General features: G+C 46.9%; 1 protein-coding gene across 12 annotated transcripts in view; it reads right to left on the minus strand.

Annotated features, from left to right (window-relative positions):
• Positions 1–21,073, minus strand: part of ADAT1 (adenosine deaminase tRNA specific 1) — a 45,433-nt gene that overhangs the window by 12,116 nt on the left and 12,244 nt on the right. For 4 of the 12 annotated variants that reach the window (XM_058708005.1, XM_058708006.1, XM_058708007.1 and 1 more), the window contains 3 exons: positions 19,552–19,651; positions 13,824–13,910; positions 9,616–10,974 (listed from right to left, as the gene is read on the minus strand). In XM_058708005.1, the coding sequence (XP_058563988.1) occupies positions 10,842–10,974; positions 13,824–13,910; positions 19,552–19,651 (320 nt within the window). In that variant the 3' untranslated portion in view covers positions 9,616–10,841. Of the gene's footprint in view, positions 1–9,615; positions 10,975–12,980; positions 13,186–13,821; positions 13,911–14,394; positions 14,550–18,351; positions 18,384–18,643; positions 19,652–21,073 lie in introns of those variants that run through there. The other 8 variants (XM_058708009.1, XR_009256041.1, XR_009256040.1 and 5 more) reach the window with 8 other exon arrangements.

Consider the following 21,073-nt stretch of genomic DNA (forward strand, 5'->3'; position numbering starts at 1 on the left):
AAATAAACCAGGAAACACAACAGAAACCCAGAAACAGACCTGTGTTTAAAACATAACAGTGACGGGGGCACCTGGGTGGCCCAGTCAGTTAAGCATCCGTCTCTGGCTCAGGCCATGATCTCATGGTTCAGGGGTTCCAGCCCAATGTCCAGCTCAGTGCTGACGGTGTGGAGCCTGCTTGGGATTCTCACTTGCTCCTCTCTCTCTGCTCCTTCCCCACTCACACTTTCTCCCTCTCTCCTAATAAAAGAAATAAACTTAAAAAAAATGTTTTATATATATATATATATATATATATATATACACACACATATATATATGCCTATATATATATATTTCATGCCTTATATATATACATAAGGCATGAAAATCAAAGGGAAAATGATGGATTAGTTAATTATATTCTGTAATTGGCTATATATGGAAAAAAAATGGATCCTGGGGCACCTGGCTGGCTCAGTTGGAAGAGTATGCGACTCTTGATCTTCGGTTTGTGAGTTTGAGCCTCATGTTGGGTGTAGATAGAGATTAAATAAGGAAATACTAAAAAAAAAAAAAAAAAAAAATCCCCATATTACAACATGCAAAAAATAACAAGTGGAATTAAATATCTAAATGTGGAAAAGTAAAACCCACAAGAAGTTTAGAATATCTATGGCCTTGGACTAGGGAGGGAGTTCTTAGTCAAGATACAAAAGTACAAATGATAAAAGGAAAAGCTGATAACTTTAAGTACATTAAAATTTTTAATTAAAAAATGACTTTTGTACAAGAAAAAAAGTACTGTAACAGAATAGGAGCCACAGAGTGATCACATTTGCAACAGGTATAAATTTAAAAAAAAAATTTACATCCAGAGTAAATAAAAAACTCTTCCAATGAATAAGATAGAACAGCCCAATTAGAACAACAGGCAAAGGAGAACAACAGAAAATCCTTAACTTTACTCAAGGCCACTGTGTCTGTGGCACATTGCACCAACTCTAGAGAGTGCTTTTCACAAAGATTACAGTGTGAACAGTGCCCCCTAGAGTTGTGCAGTGCATAAGCTCTACACTAAAAGATACAGTCTTACACTGGTTGTATCTGTGGCACTGTGGAAATGCAATGGAAAGCAAACTATGGGATATCATTGCACACTCCTCAAACTGGCCAAATTATGTTGCAGCATACAAAAATGGTGGGAGGATGTGAAACATCTGGAATTCTCATAAACTGCTTCTGTGAGTGGAAGTTGGTACCATCACACTGGAAAGCAATTTCACAATATCCAGTGAAATTAAAAATGCAGATAACCCATGACTTAGCAAAGTCCACGTCTAGGTATATAGCCTAGAAATATCCCCACCCATGTATAATATTCATCAACAGGACAATAGAGGGGATGATATGTGGTATATTCATATAAAGGAAACTCCAACAGCAGTAAAGTGAATGCGCTACAGCTACATGTGTCAACAGAAACAGACCCCCAAAATGGTGCTGATGAAGGAAAAAAGCGAGATGCAGAAACAGCATGATATCATCTCTATCAAATTTAAAAACATGCAGAATAGGGGCGCCTGGGTGGCTCAGTCGGTTGAGCGTCCGACTTCAGCTCAGGTCACGATCTTGCGGTTCGTGAGTTCGAGCCCCGCGTCGGGCTCTGGGCTGACAGCTCAGAGCCTGGAGCCTGCTTCCGATTCTGTGTCTCCCTCTCTCTCTGCCCCTCCCCCATTCATGCTCTCTCTCTGTCTCAAAAATAAATAAACATTAAAAAAAAATTTTTTTTAAACATGCGGAATAATCGTACGTATTACTTACAGATGCAGACGTATGTAACGGAAGCAGAAACCACACAACTGAGGGTGGCTACCTAACAGAGGGAGGGAACAGCCTCAGGGAGGCAGGAGGTAAATGTGGGGGCTCAAAAACAACTAGTCCTATTTTATTTCTCCACAAAATAAAAACACAAAGCAAATATAGCAAGATGGTTACCACTGATTGTGTGGTGGGTGTTATTCTTTTTATTGTTATGTTTGAAGTATTCTGTAGCTTTTTGTTTCTAAGTTACACCGGCAAGAACAGAGACCGGGTCCTTCTCGAGGAAGAGCACAAGGGGGACTCGATCCCTCACTTCCGCTTCCCTCCTTGGCCCAGGAGAGGCTGGCTCCTACTTCCCTGACCCTGCACTTGCTGAGGATGCCAAAAATAACCTTGTCCCCCAGTGGGGGAGGAGATTATTCCCCCACCCACCCACCCCCACCCCGCCTTGAAGCTACTAACTGGCTGGTCACACTCTTCTCTGTGCTTCTCCGCTTTCTCCTGAGCTCTCCATGGCCTCCAGGGCTCAGGCCAGGGTCCATGATTCTTCTCTTTCTACCCACATTCTCTCTGGATGATTTTACCTTAACTCACATCTTCAAGGACTTCCTAGAAATAGATGGCCCCCCATCTCTGTCTGCAGTCCATCTGTCTCTCCTGAGCCCCGAACCACTCCCTTCAAAGTGCCCACCCCTGGTCCTTATCCCGAGGTAGTACTCGGAAACTGAGCTCATCATCCTTGGCTTGCGGCTCCTCTTCCTGGGTCCCCTACCCGATACGTGGCACCACATTCTGTCCGTCCTGTCACCCAGCAGTAACCTGGGAGCATCCTCCTTCCTTCCTCCCTCCTGCTCATCCCCTACCTGCAACCAGCCAATCAGCCCCACCGGCTGCTGTGTATTTCTCTGCTTGGTTCTCTCCATATGGCTCCTGACACCATTACTGTCTGGGCTTCAGCATTCCTCTTTTAATGACTCCAGTAACCCCCCCATCTGTGGTCTCCCCGCCACCATCCCTGCCCCTGCCATTCTAGCCTCCCTGCCGCAGAGAAGAGCGATCTTTCTAAAATGCCACTTCCATCCCAACACCCTTTTCTCACCATCCCTGAAGTGCTGAGTCTTCAGGAGAAGACCCCAAGTCCTCTCTGACTTGTCCCAGGTGCCCCTCGAGCTCCTCATACTCCGCCAGCCCAGTCGTGCCCTGCTCTCCTCGCTGGCCTTTGTATGTGGTGACTGAACCTCAGATCTTCTCGCAAACTGTCCCGCAGGCACCACCATTTCTCTTTGCCCGCTAACCCGTGATCCTACCGTCTGCCTTGCGCCCCTCCCCCAGTCGGGTGTTAGGTCTCTATCACAGCCACCCTCACACTGCGCTGTTCCACCGTGAAGGCACCTGCCCGTCTTCCCCGTCGGTCAAGGAGGAACAAGAGGACCGTCCCTATCCCTGCACCTCTGGCGCACAGCGTCATGCCTGCCATGCTGATGGTGTTCAGAAGGCACAGGGGGCTGGCCGACCTGGGGCCGAGAGCCTATGTAACAAGCACTGACGCGTCTTAATTTTGCAGCAGTGGCTGAAACACACGGTGGCCACAGGGAGGGCACGGGGCAGTTTTGGGCACCCAGGCACCAGTCCCAAAGGTGGCCCAAGGATCTCCAAGGAGAATTTGGAAGGAGGCAATGTCAATTTTCTTATTCTCAGACGGCTTGCTTGCTCTTCATTAGACCAAATGTCGGAACGCTTTAAAAAGTGCAATTGGCTCCCCTTTTCATCTTGATTTCCTTAGGGAGGAAAACCCCAATCCTGGAGGTTGACATCAGGGAGGCAAAGCCACAGTTAGTGGGAGGATCTATAGATACCTCTGTGATCAACAGCTTTGCTTCCTCACCCTGTTGGCAGCTGGAGAGAGGCCGCTGCTTCCAGATGTGGAGCGGAGACGGTCTGTGCTGGCAAACGTGCGTGCCTGGTGTGCAGCGAGAGGCTCCGCAAACACTTGTCCAGTAGGCTCCTCCTAAGGACAGTCTCTTAGGTTTATTAGCAAAAGCTCTGGAAATCAGGATTCGCCAACTGAAGAGTCACTTGTGAGCTAAAATACCAAGGATGGCGTTTCCTGTGTGCCGGCTAGGCGGCCCTCCTCATGGCTGTGTTCTACGTGATCTGATCTTATCCCTGAGACCCTGTTGCCGGGGCAGCGTTGCCCTCGCTTCAAAGAGTTCGACGCTGACACTCTGAGAATGTTCTGACCGATCCGAGATCACACAACCAGTACATCCTGGAGCCGCACTTCCAAGTCATGTCTATGGCCACAACCCATCCTTGCCCTGCTAGGTCAGAGGATATGCATCGAAGGCCTGTGTCTCTCTGTGGCCTAGACATAAAAGTAAACATCCAGATTCTGAACATCTGACAACAATCAGCTGGAACAAAATAATGGCGCCTCATTGGACAAGGAATACACTTCTCAGCTCACTGCACCTACTTTCTTTACAAAGTTTCCTACTCCTGGAAATATTTGGGTTTGCAACCATTGCACCATAGTTTATGCACCTTCCTTCCTTCCTCCCTCCCTCCCTCCCTCCCTCCCTCCCTTCCTTCCTTCCCAGAGCGAGCGAGCAAACAGCAGAGCGGCAGAGAGAGGGAGAGGGAGAGAGAATCCCAGGCAGGCTTCACACTGTCAGCGGAGAGCCCAACATGGGGCTCAAACTGATGAACTGTGAGATCATGACCTGAGCAAAAACCAAGAGTCTGATGCTTAACCAACTGGACCACTCAGGTGCCCCACCATCCATTTTAGAACAGAATTCCTCCAAACCATATGGAAGCAAAAGACTGACCCATGTTGGCCCTCATCTTTCGTGAAGGAGGCAAAGAGATGGGCTGCACGGCCTGGTCTGCCCGTGTCCACACAGGTGAGTGAACGCTGGGGTCTGGATCTGGCCACTCTATCGCCCCGAAGCCTTGTTTCTCCCACTGCCAGCTGGTTTCTCAGCCTGGCAGTTATGATGGGCCAAGGACAGAGGGGGGTTCACAGTGGTACTGGATAAACCAAGAACAAAAAGTACAGCGTGGAAACATTGGCTGAGGGGGCGCCTGGCTGCCTCAGTTGGAGCAGGCGACGCTTGATCTCGGGGTTATGAGTTCGAGCTCCATGTTGGTCTTAAAGATTGCTTAAGGAAATAAAAAAAATTACACACACACACACAAAAACCCCAGCCAAAAAGGGACTCACTGGAGGTCAAAACGGTCCATAAGGAGTAGTAATAAAAAAGGACTGGTGAAATCTTGGCAGGGATGAGGGAATGTACATAGAGAAGAGCTCTTTTCTCTCAAATAACAGAATCGAATTCAACCAAGCCACGGGTGAACTGGATTGCGTGAGCACCATTGCCGAGCGAAGCTTGGGTTGCCCACGGTATAATTTCTCAGAGATCTCCTGAGGTTGCACAGAAAGGTCTTGTTGTTGAACTGAAGGGGGATGCTGGGAATGGGCCCTGTTCTCCTGCTCTGTTGTCAGGTTGGTTTCACCACCCAGGGGCCCACCGGACCTCTCCCCATGGAGACACTGCTGGGTTTCAATGCGCTTTTCATTCTCTTGGCTGCCTGAGCAAACAGCCATCACTGTTTCCATTGTGAGCTCTTCTCCTTTTGGAGCCAAGCCCAAGTTCAGGGAACATGTGCTTGAGACCAACATTTGGCAGCCTGGGTCCCCACTTGGAGTGACTCTGTCTTTGCCTTTTTCCTATTAAGACACTTTGCTGAATTTGGAGACTGGAAAGCAATGCTGAACGCGCTTAGTTCTAAAAGCTGGTTCCTACCCCTGCTGGCTCGTTAGTAGACGAGACAAAAAACCCACACCCAAATTCAGAACCCGAGTTACTAGGTGAAGACACAGAGTTATTTCCATCCCTCTCTAGTTACTAACATGCCTGAGGCCATTCGTATCTCAAAGCGCCAATGGGCTCAGTTTCCTGGAGAAAATTTCTCTTTGTGTTATTTACCACGTTAAGAATTTCTATGAGAAGTCCTACCTCACACTTGAAAAAACTAAGCATCCTAATTGCTGGGACCCCATTTGGTACAACCGGTGACAGGTTAGAAGTCAGAGATTAAATATTTTCCCCACACCCACATAGAAGTAATGGTAGAATTGGTACTAGAACATGATTACTTGGTTAAGTGACTCTTGATTTCAGCTCTGGTCATGATCGCACGGTTTGTGAGTACGAGCCCCACATCAGGCTCTGCGCGGACAGGGCAGAGCCTGCTTGAGATTCTCTCTCTCCCTTTTACTCTGCCCCTGCCCCTCTCCGTCTCGTGTGCGTGTGCGCTCTCTCTCAAAATAAACTTCTAAAAAAAGATGATTAAAAAAAAAGAACATAATTACTTAAATATCCAGATCAAAGTTTATTCTACCATAGCAAATAACAGGACTAGGTTTTTGGTTTGGGTTTTTTTTTTTTTTTTTTACATTTTTAAGTTGACGTATAATTACACACAATAAAATGCGCAGAGGGTTTAAGTGGAGAGTTTAATACATCCTGACAAATATTGACACCCATGTCATCAACACTTCAATCCAAACAGATTATTCCCCAAATCCCAGAAAGTCCCCTTAGGCCTTTTTCCCTCAACTCCCATCCCCCATTTCCCCCCACCAGGCAACAACCACTCTTTGATTTCTATCCCCCTTGATTACTTTTAGTGTGTCAGACACACATTTTAGTGTGTCTGCACATTTGGACCACAGGTGCTACTTGGGATTTGTTTTGGATCCACGCCTTCCAGGAAGTCAGTCTTAACCCCGGTACAGACACATTTAGGTTTGAAGGGATTCACATTTGCGAGATGTGAAGGCCAACTACGATTCCTCAGTATGCGGTCCAAAAAGAACTTTTGGAAAATAAAGTTTTCTTCACACTCTCTGCTTTCCTGGCTCTTTCTGTATCCCGCTTCTCCTTCAGGACAGCTGTCTTTGGGAAGACCTGCTTGAGCCCTTTAAAGGGAGCACACGGGCACATCTTCCTACTTAGAAGCCACCTCCTGGTTTTGGTGACCTTCCTGCCTCACTGGGCCTCCTCTCACCAGCTCATCTGGCTTCCCCACGGGCATCACAAGAGGACAGCGGTAGTTGAAAACTTAGCGTTGTCCTAAACCACTTAACTAGCTAGCAAGGGAACCGGGTTTTAGAAACTGGAAAACTCTGGCTAAGGCTTGCTCAGAACACTGTCTTAAAGCCAACAAGTATTGCCAAGGTCCAGGTGGAGGCGGCTTTCCACCAGCCACAGACACGGCCAGATCAGACGGGCCTGCTTCTCTTCCAGGCCGAGCTGGCAGCCAGCGTGGGTCATTTTCTCCGTAGCGGCTTCATTTCCCCAGACAGTGAGCTAATGCTTGGCATTAGCAAACTCCATAAAACAAGGCATTTCACCCCGTGCTTTAAGGCAGAAATGACTACATGGAATATACACACACACTTATTTAAATCAAGCCACATTTTTAAAAGTCTGAAGAAAAATAGTTAAAAATTATGCAAACATAGACACATTAGAATCCACTTGTGAACAAGAACAAAGGAATGATGCTGCAGTGTAAACTTCCCTCAAGAGCCAAATTTCAGAAGACGTTTTGTTAGACTACCCTCTGGAATTACAAGCGCAGCTGCCTAAAATCTGTTGGGGGAGTCCCTCTTCCTGTACAATGCCACTTCTGAGGACTTTCTGCTGTTTCGATAGTTTAAAATACAGAAACGGTTTTCTGTTTTTTACAAATGTTTATTTTTGAGAGAGAGAGAGAGAGAGAGAGAGAGAGCAAGCAGGGGAGGGGCAGGGAGAGGGGGACAGAGGATCTGAATTGGGCTCCGTGCTGACCATGAGATCGCGACCTGAGCCGAAGTCAGACGCTTAACCCACTGAGCCACCCAGGTGCCCCTTACATAGTTTTTTAAAAAGCCACCTCCCCACCCCTGTCCCTCCCCCCCCCCAAAAAAAAAAGAAAGAAAAGAAAAGTGAAACAAAGTTAACTGTGTACAGATTTGGAGCAATAACCATAAAAGGAGGTATTTCATGAAACCTGAAAACACAATCTCTAGATCAGGGTTTCTCAGCCTCAGCACTACTGATACTGTGGGCCAAATACTCCTTTGTTACGGGGTTTGTCCTGTGCACTGCAGCATGTTAGCAGCACCCAAGGCTGGCAACGCTTGGCCCATACTGTCACACATCATTTCTGGGGGAATTCAGTGCTGTGTGTGCAACTCCACGGGAGACAGTTTTTAAATGCAGGAGGAGAGGACACGCCAGGCCACAAGGAGTCACACGGAGAAGCACCAGGGTGGGTCAGGAGGCAGAAGGAGCGAGCACATGCGTGCAACAGCCGTTATTGTAAAGGGGAGGAAGGGCCGGGGCAGGGTAAGCGGACTTGGGACTGGCTAGTTGGACTCATTTCAGTGGTCTCTGAGGCACAAGGGCTGTCCCTGGTTTTCTGGTACCTGGACCTGGGGTGATCAGGGCAGGTGGAGTGTGGCCCAGAGTGGGAGAGCCCCATAAAGCACGTGGCTGGGTATGAACTCTGGAGGGCTTACTTTCTTTTCTTTTTTTAATGTTTATTTATATTTGAGACACAGAGAGAGGCAGTGTGCAAGCAGGGGAGGGGCAGAGAGAAAGATGGAGACAGAATCCGAAGCAGGCTCCAGGCTCTGAGCTGTCAGCACAGAGCCTGACGTGGGGCTTGAACAGACAAGTCGTGAGATCATGACCTGAGTTGAAGCTGAAGCCAAACGCTTAACCAACTGTGCCACTTAGGTGCCCCTGGAGGGCTCAGTTTCAATCTTTTGCTATCTCTGGGAGTTGGCTAGCCTCCGTGGGCAGTCTCTCCAGGGTGAGCAAGGCCCTGGATGTCAAAGCATCAGAAGCACATGGGAGGATACAGGGAGGATAGAGTCTTGCACCTGGACTGTGCCCGTGTGCCTTTTCTCTCTGCCGACGTTAATCTGTGTCCTTTCAGGGGCACCTGGGTGGCTCAGGTCATGATCTTGCAGTTTGTGAGTTTGAGCCCACAGTCTGAGGCTGTCGTAACAGAGCCTGTTCCGGATTCTCTGTCTCCCTCTCTCTCTGCCCCTCCCCCGCTTGCGTGCACCACGTGCTCTGTTCTCTCTCAAAAACGTTCAGGGCACTTGGGTGTCTCAGTCCGTTGAGAATCTGACTTCAGCTAAGGCCATGATCTCGTGGTCCGTGAGTTCAAGCCCCACGTGGGCTTGGTGCTGTCAGCCTGTCAACACGGAGCCTCCTTCAGATCCTCTGTCCCCTTCTGTCTGCCCCTTCCCCACTTGCCCTCTCCCCCCCCCAAAAATATTTTAAAAAAAAGATTAAAAAAATCTGTATCCTTTTGCTGAAATAAATAATAACTACAACAGTTTTGCTGCATTCCATGAGTGTCCAGTGAACCATCAAACCTGAGGGTGGTCTCGGGGATCCCTTGCACTGCTGCTAAAACCATGAGCTGAAAGGGTGAGTGGGAACTTCCTACCAGGATAGATAAGCTGAGCCCACTGAGCCCACTGCGAACTCACTGAAAGCAGGACAACCAGATGTCCTGTTCCTCTTGATATGGTGCAACAGAAGTACGCAGAATCACCTAAGAAGCCCTAGGACTGGGGTGAGGGTGGGGCTGACTGAAAAGGGGGAGTGCCTGGCTAATGGGAACCATACTGGGTCGATGAGGGTCCCCCACCTCTAACAGAGAACAAAAATGTTCTACAATTATGGTGATGGTTGTACAACTCTGTGGATATACTAAAAGCCACTAAATTGTATACTCTCAATGGGTAAATTTTATGGAATGTAAATTATATCCCAATAAAGCTGTTATTAAAAAACATTTAAAGCCATACAAGAATGACAGGGCACCTGGCTGGCTCAGTCGGTGGAGTGTGTGACTCTTGATCTTGGCGTCATGAGTTCAAGCCCCATACTGGGTGTAGAGACTACTTACGAATAAAATCTTAAAAGAAAAAAAAGCTATACCAAGATACTAAAGGACTTTGAGAATAGCTTTGGATAATCCTGACACGGAGAACTTCCCTTTCCATCAATAATTTAAGGAGCAGAGAGGTTGAGAGTTAAATATTAGATAGTGGTTAAAAGAGGATGGGTAGCTAGGTCTGCTGCTGATTTGCTATATGGACTTTTGACCTTTTAGACAGAACTCTTTCATTTGAAAGCCACAGACAACCTACTCAGATAGGCTTAACCCAAACAGCCGTATGAATTTATCTCACATACTCGAAGTCCAGGCTGGGCACTGGCTTCAGGCATCCAAACAAGGTCATGGGAGCCGATGCTTTTGGCTGTTTCCTGTTTTCTTGCCTTCATTCTCAAGCTGGCTGCCTCTGTGTGGAGGCAAAGGCAGCCACAGACAGTCCCACGAGTCTGTGGTCCTTGGAGCTTCTGATCCGAGAGGAGACAGCGTCTTTCCTGCTCGCCCTGGCAGTAGTTCCAGGATTGTATGGCGCTGCCTCACAATCTGAGAGCTGGGGAGTGAGGTTTGCTTCAGCCACGTCCCACGGATAGAGCAGGAAAGGATGACCCTCCGAGGGAAGAAACGGCACATGTCCACTATGCCAAGGGAAGCTCTAAAACTTGCAGAGGTCCGGACACCATCTCAGCCCAAGAAATACTTGCCAGATCAACGTGGGAACACACAGAGCGGAGCTGCTGCAGAGTACCTTTCAAGCGTCACATTCCGAGTTCTTACTCCATGTTTTAGAGAAGCAATAACACACGTTAGGACAGATGCCAAGGGCATCAGCGAGATGATGTTTTAGCAGAGAGAGATACTTCAGTCAAGTATGGATAGTTCCATGTTTCAGGATTCTGTCCATATTACCCAGAAGAGATATGTCACTCTGGTAGATGGCAGACTTTTTTTTTCCTGACTCAGCCACAAGAAAAGCTAAGGCTTGTCCAGCACAAAGGAAGAAGCCGTCCAGTGTGAGCAGCTGAAAAACACTCTGCTGCTAATAAGCTCTTTGCAGTTTGCCCTTCTTATTTAAACTGGTGATAATCTGGTGGGTTTCTGATCCAGGATCCAAAGGCCTGCTTTCGGAGTGCACTCCAGGCTTCCTGGTAAGTAGACGCAGCCTGCTTGTACTCGTGGTAGGTCTCCAGCTTCTGCGCCCTAATGCACACACACCGCCAAGCACACAGGTTCTCACTGATCAGCTCAACGTGGTGGCCAACTGAGCAATCAGCTGGACAGATGTCTAAGCAGAGACTAGGAACAGATCTAGGAATGGGAGGATTTTGGTACGCTTTCCAACAGCTACTCTCTCTCCAATGTAGGAAATTCACTAGAAAGCAACATGGATTGAAACGGGAGAAAAGGGGGCACCTGGGTGGCTTAGTTAAGCGTCCGACTCTTTTGCCTCAGGTCCTGATCCCATGGTTTGTGAGATCGAGCCCCATGTTGGGCTCTGTACGCTGACCGCACTGACCACGTGAACGCTACTTGGGATTCTCTCTCTCTGCCCTCCCTCCCCCGCCACGCTTGCGTGTGAACTCTCTTAAAATAAATAAATAATCATTAAAAAAAACCCAGGTGAGAATAAACAATGCTAGTCTTGTCTGGTCCTCCTGGTATCAGATAACACAAGAATAACTATCTACTTTTTGGTTTAAAGAGTTCTGGGAAATGGCTTACTGCACAGTCCCGTTCCCCGTAAGACCCAGATAGGACTCATGGATGCCCCCCCTTGGCTTACCTATGACGGACCTTCAAACTCCCATTCTCTGTCTCATAATGACTAGCTGAACTGTTTCCATCCACACGCCAATCTCGACAAAATTCTTGCTTCCTTGACCAACATTAGTTATGCTTCTGTCCTTCTCCCAACCCTGAACTATGACCCACCCTCAGCCTGAGCCAGCATCACAATATGCAGGGACCTATTCTTTTTTTTTTTTTTTTTTTTTTTTTAATTTTTTTTTTTCAACATTTTTTATTTATTTTTGGGACAGAGAGAGACAGAGCATGAACGGGGGAGGGGCAGAGAGAGAGGGAGACACAGAATCGGAAACAGGCTCCAGGCTCCGAGCCATCAGCCCAGAGCCCGACGCGGGGCTCGAACTCACGCACCGCGAGATCGTGACCTGGCTGAAGTCGGACGCTCAACCGACTGCGCCACCCAGGCGCCCCTGCAGGGACCTATTCTTAATGGCTCCTCCTGACAACTGACTGATCTCAAGAAAAGATGTTTCCTGTCTACTCGTCCCATCACACCAACTGCGCATTCCATGCCCCCTGCCCTGTTCTTTCCGGCCTTGTTCACTGCTCCCCACAAAGGGCTACTCCTTCCCGCCTGCCCTGGAGGCTTACAGACCTTAGGACTGGAGTGTCTTTGCTATGGCATCAGTCCTGCTGCTGCTGTTAACAGCCCCTCTCTTACTGCAATGATCCTTTTGAGTAAAGTCTCTCCTGACCTCAGTCCAGATTTGTTTTCACCGACACATAAAATGTATGGAAACCTCCTGGTCAGTTTGATTCATTTTTCCAGACAAAAAAACAAGCACAGTGACTCCTGACCAAACTGACTGGAGGGCATCACTACCAACAGCAGTACGCATGACGGTGATAACAAGTGTTCAGCCTCTTCAAATAGCCTTTTCTAGCAACACCTTGGCTTCCCCTCTGCTGTACAATAAAGAATTTGGCCGGTCTTGTTGCCGGCTCCTGGGAGGGAACCTTCAAACCCCCAGGATTTCCCAAGGGGTAGAAATGTCTTTGTTGGGGCGCCTGGGTGGCTCAGTTGGTTGAGCGACCGACTTCGGCTAAGGTCATGATCTCACGGTTTGTGAGTTCGAGCCCCGCGTCGGGGTCTGTGCTGACAGCTCAGAGCCTGGAGCCTGCTTCGGATTCTGTGTCTCCCTCTCTCTCTGCCCCTCCCCCACTCATGCTCTGTCTCTCTCTGTCTCAGAAATAAACATTAAAAAAAAAAAAAAAAGAAATGTCTTTGTTATTCATGGTGGACCCCTCTGATCACACCTGAGTTTATACTTAACGAGGTGACTCCTGGTGGGCCCTAGAGAGATCTGGATGGGGCTGGCCCTGCAAGAGAGACTAACCACAGAGTGGAGTTGGTCTGACCTCCTGATGGGAGGGGAAGATGGAGAATGAGTTCAGTCACATCATGTGGCCAATGAGTCATTCAGGTGTATGTAACACAAGCACAGGGAAGACACTGGACGCTGAAACTTGGGTCCCCTTCTGGTTGGTGACACACAGTGATGTGCTGGAAGGGTGACACATCCTGAGACACAGACGAATTGTGTTTGGTACCCTCTCAGACTGTGCCCTGTGTGTCCCTTCTTTTAGCTGGTCCTGATCTATATTCTTTAGAATAAAAAGTAATTGTAGGTATAGTGCACTCCTGAATTTGAGTTGTTCCAGTGAATTAGTGAACTTAAGGGGGTAGCAGGAGCCCCTGAGTTTGCAGTCAGTGGTCCCAAGCGTGAGGGGCTTGGGGGCCCTGGAGCTTGCATCTGGCGTATGAAGTGAGGGCACTGACCTTGAGTAGCTAAGTGTCTGGACTACCCACCCACCGGCCCCTGGAGCGGTTTTATAGTTCTCTACATTCCTCTTTGGGAGCAATTTCAATTGTAAAGCTGCAGCAGAGGAAGAGAAGAGTGATGTTCCTAATAGACTCTATTGCCCTCTAAGCAATAGGGCCAGCCCCATATGTCTGCCCTGCCTTCCACCTGGAGGGGGGCGAGGGGGGGGCCTGGACCAGACCAAGCCCCAATTCCCCCCCAGTCTTCTGTAACCCTGCACCACTAAACCACCCCTCCTGTACACCTCAGATCTGCACCTGCAATCGGAGCTCGGGGGACAGAGGCACATGCGGGTGATAACTAAGTGCCCACTGGCCCATTGAGCCACCACTCCTGCCAAAGCTTCCTGCCATTTGTAAACCAGAATTAAACCACAAGTCGTCCTAAATATGAAAAAAAAAAATGGGTCAACAGAGTCACCTGAGGGAGTCTGGCCACTTGTCCTCTGAAATACTGCTTAGCAGTTTCTGAAATGATCTAAAGAGTTCCACTTTGCTGATTTGGGATCTGTTTGGAAAGACAAGACAAAGAAGATTTTTAATGAGTGTTTGATATACACCAGGCCCCTGTCAGGGACACCTGGCTTCCCCTGGTATCTTTCTTAAATTTGAACGTGCAGGAACGCCCCCCCCCCACCACCTGTTCTTCACATGAAGAAAATGTAGACCTGATTGGGGTGAGGTTAACAAAGTGAATCTCCTCTTAAGAAATGTCATCAGCCGTGAAATCATGAAGGTGACAGTCTCAAATGGGGTGACAACAGAGGTGGGATTACTAAATTCCCCCCAGGACCCCTGCCAGCCATGCTGGGCTACTTCTTCCTAAGGGCGCCGGCCCTGTGGGTGATACCGCTCACGACACTGGAGCTGGGTTTCAGGCTTGAGTGGTGCTCCCCACGTGAACCACGGTTACAAAGTCCACTCGGACAAGCACGGGAGGCAGAGCCTCCAGACTCCCCTGCGGGCACTGTGGGCCTTCCTTTGCTTCTAACATGAAGCTTCGTGCAGGCCACAGCTCGGGACAGTGAAGGAAGTGAGTGCGGATTCCTCACCAGCCCAACTGGGCTCTCCTGGCTCTGCCCATCCAGGCTGCCGGGATCTGGACCGTGTGCGCCTCCATCTTTCCTCGCTATACGCGGTTCACGAGCTGATGCAGAGGCAGACGTGTGTGCCAAGAAGGTGCTGTCTCCTCTTTACACACCATACCCTTCCTCGTCCTCACAGACTGTCCATGTGAGCTGTCCATCAGCTCGGACCCTGTGGCCATAGTAGGTATATGTGAAGTAGGGAAGTGTACGTTCTGCCAGAGAGTTCCCTCACCTGGCGGGCACTGAGGCTACACTGCAGCAATCATCGCTTAGCGGGGGTCCTGAGCCCTCACACTCTCCCTGGGCTTGAACTGGGCCCGAGTGGCTGCAGGCGCTTAGGAATGTAAGGTTCCTTTAAAGGTAAAAAGAAAACCCAAAGCCAAGAAACTAATGAAACTTATCTCATTAACAGATTAAAAGAGAAATGTAATGTCATTATGAGGAAAAAATGTGCAGAGAAGCACTTGTGAGAATTCAACAGCCACAGAATGATTTAAAATCTTTTAGCAAATGAGAACTAGGAAAGACAGCATTTACATTCATAAAGGGTATCATTAAAAAACCTATAGCAAATTCATGTCCTTAAATCAAGAATAAGACAAGGGCATCGAGGTGCCTGAGTGGCTCAGTCGGTTAAGCAGCCGACTCCGGCTCAGGTCATGATCTCGCGGTCCGTGAGTTCGAGCCCCGCATCGGGCTCTGTGGTGACAGCTCAGAGCCTGGAGCCTGCTTCAGATTCTGTGTCTTCCTCTCTCTCTGTCCCTCCCCCATTCGCATTCTGTCTCTCTCTGCCTTTCAAAAATGAATAAATGTTAAAAAAAAAAAAAAAAAGACAAGGGCATTGCTTTCACAGCTTCTTGAGACCAGCTCTGAAAATGTTTCTAGCATTCTTCCCTCTGGAGGAACAAACAGCACTTTCTCTTATGAATGTTTCTGGCCTAAGCGAATGGCCTTGTGAGTGATGTTAAGGTATTATATCTATACAGACGGGGGATGCTGGGAACCACTCCTCTGCTGAACAAGAACTCCCTCCAGAGAAGAAAGGCCTTTCTCAAGACCTAATCAACAGCAGAACAGAGTGGCCATACTCGTAATTCCTCTGCCAATGAGACCTACTCAGTAATAACCACTCATGTCATTTGTGGAACATAACAATCCTCCTGGCTGCTAGCTACTTCTCTCCAAGGAGCCCTGGTTCCTTTCAGCAGCAACAATTATGTTCTTAGATATTAGGCTCTCCCTGGTAAGTTGGTTGACATTGCTGGTTGGGGCATCAGAGAGCTAGGAAGATTATATACACATAAACAATTTCTTAAAGATGACACAGGTTTACGTAGGTGTTCTTAATCTAGCCCTATCTTTTAACATATTTAGGCACACTTAGGGTTGTTGTTGTTGTTGTTGTTGTTGTTGTTTTTAACCCCTCATGCTTTTCTTTTATAATCCAATAAGCCACGTAAATGATGTCTCCAGGATGCTCTGGGGTGGAATAAGGATTTGCCACTTTAGGGACAAGAGCAAAATGAAGCTTCTTGAAAATGAGGGTCTTTTACCTGGTGTCTATTATCATCGCGTTGTTTGGAAAAGAACACAAAGACTTAAGTATTTTCTTCTCGTATTGTGTTAGCATATTAAATGTCTCTAACATCCGTCTGCTTTCATATGCCCCGTGGTGGTAAAGAAGGTGGTCCTAGGATGCCAGGGCTTGGGAATGAGCAGTGAGAGAACCTGCTCTCTCCCCAGCAGCTCTAACTCTTTAGAATAAAAGAAACGCTGACTCTTCTGCACATAACATGAAGCTTCACTGGGCAACTGAAGGGGAAACCAACCTTAACAAGGTGTTTGCTGCGAGCCTGCACCACATTCGCTTTCACTTCTCACCACGTTCCCGGGTGACACATACTCTTAGTTACCCTTGCTTTGCTGTGGGGGAAACGGAGGCTCAGAGAAGTAAAGTAATTTGCCCAAGGTGTCACACACTGGAGAGGAAGGGAACTAGGAATTAAACATCAGTCTCTTGGACTGCAAAGCTCCTGCTCTTTCCCCCATACACTTCTTCCCTGCAAGGAGTCTGCCTCCTAAATGGAGAGACACCTACACCGCATCAGGGACCTCAGATCATCTACTCCAACATCCTCCTCTTACAGATAGGGACACACGGAAGCCCGGAATGCAACTGGACTCGTTCAAAGTCATGTGGGTAACTGGAGCCAGAGAGAGCTTGGGAACATGAGGTACTCCTCATCAACAGAAAGCACTGACATATCGGGATAAGCCAGAGAATATAGCACTACAGGAGTTTGAAGAGAGGTTCCAGGAGGCAGCGAACCTGGACCTTCTGGACCTACAGCACCCAGAAGGCAGTGGTGGTTGAGCTGAACTTTCAAGGTAAAAGAGGGTGTGGACTCCTAGTGAAGAAGAGCATTTAGACCTGAGCGAAGCACAAACAGGAGCCACCGTCAGGTGGGTGGGGCCAGGGGGAGCTGCTGCGGGCCTGTCGCTGCCGTAGAGCAGAGCTGGAACTCTGCAGGAAACATGGTCCCGGTGAAGGCAGGACCTGCTCTGCTCACACACCCTGGTCTGTGGCTGAGAGCTGGTCCCTTGGGAGATGCAAACAGTGGCCTGAAGCTAGGAGGTCCTCGGGGGAAAAACTGGTCCCAAAACCTCCACCCCTAACAAGTTTGTTAATATCACTCAATTCAACAGCCTGGGCTAACAGGAAAGGGTCTGGGTCTGCAGACTGGGCCATCTGGACCCTGCTGAGTGGCTGCAGAGAACAAAACCTTCTTTTTTAAGGTCTAAAACTATATAAGTTATTTTTGTCTGTGTTGAGGCTGGCAAATAAGCATATTAAAAAGAAGAAACAAATCCACCTGTGAACTTTAATTATAAAATTTCTTTTTAAGGACATAGTAAAGAAATGGAAAAGCAACTCAAGAGTGAAAAGAACTACAGTTGACCCTTGAATAACATGGGTTTGAACTGTGCGGGGTCCAGTGACACAAGGATTTTTTTCAATAAATACAGTATTATGCATGTCTTTTCCTTATGACTTTTGTAATAACATTTTTCTGGTTTGCTTTATGGTAAGAATACAGTATGTAATACATACAACATATGAAATACATGCTAATCAAGTGTTCATGTTATCAGTAAGGCTTCTAATCAACAGCAAGCTATTGGCGGTTAAGGTTTTGACCAATCAAAAGGTATAAATGGATTTTCAACTGTAAGGGGGGGTCAGAACCCATAACCCCCCCAGGGTTATAGTTCAAGGGTTAACTATACCTGTAAAAGGTAGAAAGCCTACAACAGTCACTCAGTGGCAGCTCAGTCCATCTGAGATGTAAATGCCTTTGGTGGAGAGGCCATTTCCCTACAGCCCGTCCCAGCCACAGGCTACTGAAGACTACCAGTGGCTCACCGGGAGAGAAAAGTAGAGTAGGATCTGCTGAGCATTTAGAAGAAGAAAAACCAGTACGGCAGATGCATGACCCTTGAAACACACAGGGAGTCTCATGTCTAGCAGACTACATGTTGTACATTTCAGTCGAAGCCAATATGAAGACAAAAAGTCCTGCTTTCATGGTTGCCTTTCTGCCAGGCCAATCACTGTGGAGCTTCATAAATGATTCTTGGCTTCCAAGCTTGACCTATGAAACCAGAATCCCTAGTGGTAAAGCCCAAGAAAGTGTTCTTTTCAAGATTTTCCAGGGGAAAGAACAGTCTTTCCAAAAAAAAAAAAAAAAAAAAAAATAATAATAATAATGGTGGCAGGACAACTGGATATCCCCATGCAAAAGAATGAGGTTGGACCCCTACCTCACACCTTATAGGCTTATAGACCTTACAGACTTCATCAAAATTTAAAACTTCCATGTTTTAAAGGACACCTTCATTTTTTTTTTCTTTTTTTTTTTTTTTTTATTTTTTTTTTCAATGTTTTTTATTTATTTTTGGGACAGAGAGAGACAGAGCATGAACGGGGGAGGGGCAGAGAGAGAGGGAGACACAGAATCGGAAACAGGCTCCAGGCTCTGAGCCATCAGCCCAGAGCCTGACGCGGGGCTCGAACTCACAGACCGCGAGATCGTGACCTGGCTGAAGTCGGACGCTTCACCGACTGCGCCACCCAGGCGCCCCTAAAGGACACCTTCAAAAAGTGAAAAGACAACCCGCAGAACTGACAAAAAATACGTTCAAATACATCTGTGATAAAGGACTAGTACCCGGAATATATCAAGAAACCTTATAACTCAACAATAAAAGATAAATAAAACCAAGTGAAAAAATGGACAAAGGATCAGAATAGGTATTTTTCCAAAGAAGATATACAAAGAGCTAATAAGTATATGATAAGATGCTCAACATCAAAAGAAGCTCAAACAATTATTAGGGAAATGCACAGCAAAACTACAATCATATAGCACTTCACACCCACAATGACTACAATAAGAAGAGACAATAATGAGTGTCATAAAGGATATAGGATAATTGAAACCCATACATTGCTGGTAGGAGTTTAAAATAGTGCAGCTACTATGGAAAACAGTTTGGCAGTTCCTCAAAAAAAGCAAAAACAAAAAAACCTCCTGAGGTTATCATATGACCCAGCAATTCCATTCCAAGGTATACCCAAGAGGATTGAAAACATACGTCCACCTAAAAGATTCTATAAATGTTCGCAGCAGCATTATTCCCACAGCCCCAAAGTGAAATAACCCAAATATCCATTAACAGAAGAGTGGAGAAACAAAAAGTGGTCAGATCCAGACAATGGAATGTAGGAATGAAGGACTGATACATGTTACGACATGGATGAGCCTTGAAAACTTAGGCTAAGTAAATTAAGTCACATACTGTATGATTTCATGTAGTGGGAAGTCCAGAACAGACAAATCCACAGACATAAAGGAGATTCATGGGGCTGGAGAAGGGCATGGGGAATGACAGCCAGTGGGTGCGGGGTTTCTTTTTGGGGAGATGAAAACGTTCTGGAACTAGATAGTGGTAACACACGACTGCACAGCCACCATCTCCTTCTGCCCCAATATGCTGTACCTGGCCTGAAGGCACCTGATTGCCTTCCGTGTTGTTCCCTGTGGAAAGCCATTGGCAGTGACATCCAGCGGCTGCTCAGGAACCGCACTCCAGCTGATGGCTATGAAAAGAGAAGATTCTGCAATTAAGACCGTTCAGTTTCCTGTGAACATCAGAGGTGTTTTAACAAAAATATTTCCCTGCGTCTGCAGATTCAGGAGAGTTGGACATGACATCAGAGTCAATGGTTGCCACTCTGATGGATGGCCTCCAGAATATGGTAATATAAAGTGGTTTGTGATTCATCACCATCATCATCATCATCATCATCAAATCTAATAACCATTAAGCATTTATCATATGCTGGACACAAGGTAATTGAATGAAATAGAATTTCTCATTTAATCCTCATAACAGCCCTAATAAAGAATGACAGACTTTTCTTCCACTCCTTAATCCCCATCACCTATTTTCCCCATCCTCCCTCATTCTACCCTCTGGTAACCATCAGTTTGTTCTCTATAGTTAAGAGTCATTCCTTGGTTTGTCTCCATTTTTTTCCCCTTTGTCATTTGTTTCTTACTTCCACATGAGTGAGATCATACGGTATTTGTCTTTCTCTGACTTATTTCACTTAGCATAATACTCTCTAGCTCCATCCATGCTGTTGCAAATGGCAAGATTTCATTTTCTTTTATGACTAATATTCATTGTGTATATACACTACCTCTTCTTTATCCATTCATCTGGCAGTGGACACCTGGGCTGTTTCCATAATTTGGCTACTGTAAACACAGGAGTGCATGTATCCCTTTGAATTAGTGCTTTTGTACTTTTTGGGTAAATACCCAGTAGTATGATTACTGGATCATAGGGTAGTTTTATTTTTAATTTTTTTAATCTTTTTTAAAAAATGTTTATTTATTTTTGAGATTGAGAGAGAGAGGGGGGCAGAGAGAGAGAGCATCCAAAGTGGGTTCTGCACCGACAGCAGAGAGCCCGATGTGGGGCTGGATTTCACCACCTGTGAGATCACGACCCGAGCTGAAGTCGCATGCTTAACTGAATGAGCCACCCAGGTGCCCCTATTTTTAATTTTTAGAGGAACCTCCACACTGTGTTTCACAATGGCTGCACCAGTTTGCATTCCTACTAACAACAGTGCAAGGAGGTTTCTTTTTCTCCACAGCCTTGCCAACACCTGTTTCTTGTGTTGTTGATTTTAGCCATTCTGACAGGCCTGAGGTGATAGCTCACTGTAGTTTTGATTAGCATTTCCCTAATGATTCATGATGTTGAGCATCTTTGCACATGTCTGTTGGCCGTCTGGATGCCCTCTTTGGAGAAATGTCTATTCATGTCTTCCGCCCATTTTTTAAAATTGGATTCTTTACGAAATGATATTCTTACCTAAAAACGAAGAACTTGAGGCTAAGACAGGATAAGTAAGTTGCCCAGAGTCACGGAGGGCATGAACCTGACCTAGGGTGGGTGTTTCCCAAGCCCACGCTACTTTTAAAAAAAATTTTTTCAATGTTTATTC

This window comes from Neofelis nebulosa, chromosome 17 (genome assembly GCF_028018385.1).
Source record: "Neofelis nebulosa isolate mNeoNeb1 chromosome 17, mNeoNeb1.pri, whole genome shotgun sequence".
Classification (NCBI taxonomy): domain Eukaryota; kingdom Metazoa; phylum Chordata; class Mammalia; order Carnivora; family Felidae; genus Neofelis; species Neofelis nebulosa.